At 46.1% G+C, this 6,000-nt stretch overlaps 1 protein-coding gene across 1 annotated transcript in view; it reads left to right on the top strand.

Annotated features, from left to right (window-relative positions):
• Positions 1–2,312: 2,312 nt before the first annotated feature.
• LOC121558161 (zinc finger protein 236) overlaps positions 2,313–6,000 on the top strand; it is a gene marked incomplete at its 5' end in the record, with an annotated part of 70,072 nt that continues 66,384 nt past the window's right edge. Inside the window, 1 exon segment of the mRNA XM_045214254.1 lies at positions 2,313–2,485. Coding sequence (XP_045070189.1) covers positions 2,313–2,485 — 173 coding nt within the window.

Genomic DNA, 6,000 nt, shown 5'->3' with positions numbered 1-6,000 from the left:
TGCCGAAGCTGACTCTCTCTCTCTCTCCTCCTAGACCTATCCGCTGCCTTCGACACCGTGAACCATCAGATCCTCCTCTCCACCCTCTCAGGGCTGGGAATCTCAGGCTCTGCACACTCTTGGATTGCATCCTACCTGGCAGGCCGCTCCTACCAGGTGACGTGGAGAGTATCTTTGTCTGCACCACGTACTGTCACTACTGGTGTCCCCCAGGGCTCGGTTCTAGGCCCTCTCCTCTTCTCTCTATACACCAAGTCACTCATCTCCGTCATATCCTCACAGGGTCTCTCCTATCATTGCTATGCGGATGACGCTCAACTACTTTTCTCCTTCCCCACTTCTGACACCCAGGTGGCGACACGCATCTCTGCGTGCCTGGCAGATATCTCAACTTGAATGTCAGCCCACCACCTCAAGCTCAACTTAGACAAGACGGAACTGCTCTTCACACAGGAAGCGGCGCAGGTCCTAATCCAGGCACTTGTCCTCTCCTGTCTGGACTATTGCAACTCGCTGTTGGCTGGGCTCCCCGCTTGTGCCATCAAACCCCTGCAACTTATCCAGAATGCTACAGCCCACCTGGTTTTCAACCTTCTCAAGTTCTCTCATGTCACCCCGCTCCTCTGCACACTCCGCTGGCTTCCTGTCGAAGCTTGCATCCACTACAAGACCATGGTGCTTACGTACGGAACAGCAAGAGGAACCGCCCCTCCCTACCTTCAGGCTATGCTCAAACCCTACAGCCCAACCCGAGCACTCTGTTCTGCCACCTCAGGTCTCTTGGCCCTCCCACCCCTACGGGAGGACAGCTCCCGCTCAGCCCAGTCCAAGCTCTTCTCTGTCCTGGCACCCCAATGGTGGAACCAGCTTCCCCCTGAAGCTAGGACAGCAGAGTCCCTGCCCATCTTCCGAAAACATCTGAAACCCTACCTCTTCAAACAGTATCTTTAAATAATCCTCCTCCTCACCTTTTTTAAATAACCAGCACTTGATCCACCCCTTCTAGCTCTGACTCTACTGATAGCTACATTATTGAGGAACATTTTACTTTATATGCCTGTGATATGTGGTTGTCCCACCTAGCTATCTTAAGATGAATACACTAAATGTAAATCGCTCTGCATAAGAGTGTCTGCTAAAGGACTAACATGTAAGCAGTGGCTTTCCTGCGGGGTATAGACCCCTTTCTGTGTTTGTAAACATTGCCGCATGAGGGCGATGCGCGCACGTTGGTGGCAGAACAATGGGGAGTTTTAATAGAACGCCAGCAAAAAACGCCTCTATTTACATGTTTTGTATGGGTGCATTTCAGAGTACCTTTTGGATTATAATTGGATTTTAAGGCTCATAGGAATGTCCTGCTTAATATAATGTTTGTGTCATCATCGCAAATCAACTGCATTATACTTAAACAATTCAACTTCAACCAGTAAAATGGCTCTTTGTCTAGCTTTTGCTACAGGTTATATCAATGAGTGTTAGCATTCTAGCTAACAACTGCTGCATCCAAAAATAGTTATTTTGCAAAGATCACAACCAAATATAATCTTAGCGACTGTTCGAGCAAGAACCAAAACATAATTGAGAACCCCCAAAAGTTATTTTGTTTAGAAGTAATAAAAACTTAAATCTATGTTGAATGGGCTCAGATGGCGATGGCTTTCTTACTGCCATGCGCAGCTCTATGCATTCTCTGGAAAATAATGCAACTCCGTGGAAGGTTAGTTCCTCTCCGATAACGTGTTGTAGAACACACCTTCCACGTCATGCATTATTTTCCAGAGAACGCATAGCCCCTCATTGATTATCCCTTACGTGTTCTCTCTCTGCCTCCCTCTCTCTCTCCCTCTCACATTTTGTCATGGGGTGCTGAGAACATTTTGCATTTTTAAAGCTCATTTTCTTGCAATTCTATACATTTTTCAATGTCTAATGGGTAATCATGTGTTATTTGAGTGACTCAAACATTACAACAAAATATATGGGCACAAACACATTAGCTGACATGGGCTAGTTGATCTGGACATTTCTTACAAGTTATAAATAGCTCTCTGAGGTATGCAAATTACTTACATGACAAGAGGAAAACTGATGATGCAATACCCAATTTCGAAATTGCTACTTGTGCATTCTACTATTACAAGTTTCAAGAGTAAGTTGAAAGCCTGACTGAGTTCCTTTTAAAAAAAGAATTCAAAATATTGGGGGGGGGGGGACCTGCCGACCCACAGTTTGGAACCTATGATCTATACCAGCCAGGTGTATTGAGTTGTGTTCTCTCTCCCTCCTATCCTCTCTCCTCTCCCATCCAGGCGAGCGGCCGTACAAGTGCAGCCACTGTAGCAAGGCCTTCAACCAGAAAGTGGTGCTGCAGACCCATATGGTGAGGCACACGGGAGAGAAGCCCCACCTCTGCATCTTCTGCCCCGCCTCCTTCTCGCAGAAGGGCAACCTGCACTCGCACGTCCAGAGAGTGCACTCTGAGGTAAACAACCGACTAACCACATCACCTGGCACATCTCTGTTGCGCTCACTGTCTTTAATCAATAGGATGGGTGGAATTATTATTATTATCGCCATATAACTTTCACCTGTCCGATCCTCAAAGTTCTCCGCAAGTTTCTACAAGGTAATGTGTGTATGTGTATATATAAACACAGCAAAAAAAGAAACGACCCTTTTTCAGGACCCTGTCTTTCAAACCTAATTTGTAAAAATCCAAATAACTTCACAGATCTTCATTGTAAAGGGTTTAAACACTGTTTCCCATGCTTGTTCAATGAACCATAAAAATTAATGAACATGCACCTGTGGAACGGTCGTTAAGACACGAACAGCTTACAGACGGTAGGCAATTAAGGTCACAGTTATGAAAACTTAGGACACTAAAGAGGCCTTTCTACTGACTCTGAAAAACACCAAAAGGAAAGATGCCCAGGGTCCCTGCTCATCTGCGTGAATGTGCCTTAGGCATGCTGCAAGGAGGCATGAGGACTGCAGATGTGGCCAGGGCAATAAATTGCAATGTCCGTACTGTGAGATGCCTAAGACAGCGCTACAGGGAGACTGGACGGACAGCTGATCGTCCTCGCAGTGGCAGACCACGTGTAACAACACCTGCACAGGATCGTTACATCCGAACATCACAGCTGCGGGACAGGTACAGGATGGCAACAACAACTGCCCGAGTTACACCAGGAACGCACAATCCCTCCATCAGTGCGCAGACTGTCCACAATAGGCTGAGAGAGCCCTCGACTGAGGGCTTGTAGGCCTGTTGGAAGGCAGGTCCTCACCAGACATCACCGGCAACAACGTTGCCTATGGGCACAAACCCACCGTCGCTGGACCAGACAGGACTGGCAAAAAGTGCTCTTCACTGACGAGTCGTGGTTTTGTCTCACCAGGGGTGATGGTCAGATTCTCGTTTATCGTTGAAGGAATGAGTGTTACACCGAGGCCTATACTCTGAAGCGGGATCGATTTGGAGGTGGAGGGTCCGTCATGGTCTGGGGCGGTGTGTCACAGCATCATCGGACTGAGCTTGTTGTCATTGCAGGCAATCTCAACGTTGTGCATTACAGGGAAGACATCCTCCTCCCTCATGTGGTACCCTTCCTGCAGGCTCATCCTGACATGACCCTCCAGCATGACAATGCCACCAGCCATACTGCTCGTTCTGTGCGTGATTTCCTGCAAGACAGGAATGTCAGTGATCTGCCATGGCCAGCGAAGAGCCCAGATCTCAATCCCATTGAGCACGTCTAGGACCTGTTGGATCGGAGGGTGAGAGCTAGGGCCATTCCCCCCAGAAATGTCCGGGAACTTGCAGGTGCCTTGGTGGAAGAGTGGGGTAACATCTCACAGCAAGAACTGGCAAATCTGGTGCAGTCCATGAGGAGGAGATGCACTGCAAAACTTAATGCAGCTGGTGGCCACACCACATACTGACTGTTACTTTAGATTTTGACCCTCCCTTTGTTCAGGGACACGTTATTCTGTTAGTCACATGACATGACAGTTTATGTCTCAGTTGTTGAATCTTGTTATGTTCATACAAATATTTACACATGTTAAGTTTGCTGAAAATAAACGCAGTTGACAGTGAGAGGACGTTTCTTTTTTTGCTGAGTTTATATGTATGTATATATATGTGTGTGTGTGTGTGTGTGTGTGTGTGTGTGTGTGTGTGTGTGTGTGTGTGTGTGTGTATGTATACAGTACCAGTCAAAAGTTTGGACACACATGCTCATTCAAGGGTTTTTCTTTATTTTTTACTATTTTCTACATTACAGAATAATAGTGAAGATATCAAAACTATTAAATAACAGATATGGAATCATGTAGTAACCAAAAAAGTGTTAAACAAATCAAAATATATTTGAGATTCTTCAAAGTAGCCACCCTTTGCCTTGATGACAGCTTTGCACACTCTTGGCAACTTCATGAGGAATGCTTTTCCAACAGTCTTGAAGGAGTTACCACATGCTGAGCACTTGTTGGCTGCTTTTCCTTCACTCTGCGGTCCAACTCATCCCAAACCATCTCAATTGGGTTGAGGTCGGGTGATTGTGGAGGCTAGGTCATCTGATGCAGCACTCTATCACTCTTCTTGGTCAAATAGCCCTTACACAGCTTGGAGGTCTGTTTTGGGTCATTGTCCTGTTGAAAAACAAATGATAGTCCCACTAATCGCAAACCAGATGGCGCAGCAGTCTAAGGCACTGCATCACAGAGCTTGAGGCGTCACTACAGACCCGGGGTGGATCCCAGGCTGTGTCGTAGCCGGCCGTGACTGGGAGACCCATGAGGCGCCGCACAATTGGGACAGCGTCATCCGGGTTAGGGGAGGATTTGGCCGGCCGGGATGTCCTTGTCCCATCGCAAGCTTGATGTAGTCATTGTGTCCTAGGAATATGGGACCAAATACTACACTTTTGACTACTTTATTTATACGAATTATTTTGACCCCTACGTTTTTGAGAAAAAAATTATTACTTGTTAATCAAAATCTCTTTCTCTAAGCAATTGTATTAGTATAAAATAATATAATTTTCAGTTTTTTTTAGCATACAATTTAGCTCAGTATTTGAAATTACTTATTTTATACAGTCATTTTCCCTCATCTTTGTCAAGGGTGTCCACAATTTCTGACCCCACTGTATATGCTTTTTAGGGTAGAGTCTAAGGGTCTCTGGACAGGCCCCCCTGTCTCACTCTCTCTCTCACTCACTCACACACACGTTCACCCTGATCCCGGCTCAATTGCTTCAATAGAGCGAGACTCTGTGGCACGTACATTTTCTTTCAGTCTCTTAGACTGCGAATGAGCTTAAATTACAATTAATTGTCCACGTCACCTATGTGCCTCTAATGCCAAAATGTATCTTATGAGTCCTGAGTGATCTAGCTGAACTCAAGACCTGGCCGTTTCTCTACTATTAAATGCCAGCCAGGTCATTTTAGGCTCCCTATAGAGGCTGTGTAGGTGTCAAATGTCAGGGGAAGCGGACACTAATGCTAATGTCCTGTAATGTCCATAGAAGATCATGACTCCTCCATCGGTTGCAGGCCCATAAAAAAATGAAAGCGACTAATGGAGAGAGAGCGAGGATAGCTCCCAGCTCCTGTAGCCTTGATGAAGAGAGGCAGCTCTGTGGGGTCATGAATAGGAAACAGTACATAAAGAGATGGATCCATCAGGGATGCAGGGCAGGGTACGCGGATGGATGGATGGATCCAGACTAATGCTGTACTAGTGATCTGCCACTGCATTTTGCCACTCAGAAAAGAAGGCTTCCATTCTATAACACTGTCTGCAACAGAGCTTGTTCATTTAAAAAAGCCTCTGCATGCATTCTGATCACAGCCATTGGTAGGAAATGGATTTGATATGGGCTGGGTCTTGTGTCTTCTGACCTTTGACCCCCCCGCTCCCCCTCTTCGTCTTTAATCAGTTAGATATACGGAAATAATATGGAACATTATTATGAAACAGAA

The sequence above is a fragment of the Coregonus clupeaformis genome, unplaced genomic scaffold (assembly GCF_020615455.1).
Source record: "Coregonus clupeaformis isolate EN_2021a unplaced genomic scaffold, ASM2061545v1 scaf0224, whole genome shotgun sequence".
In the NCBI taxonomy this organism is placed as follows: domain Eukaryota; kingdom Metazoa; phylum Chordata; class Actinopteri; order Salmoniformes; family Salmonidae; genus Coregonus; species Coregonus clupeaformis.
Note: the sequence above shows the minus strand (reverse complement) of the source record. Positions and strands in the feature narration are given on the sequence as shown.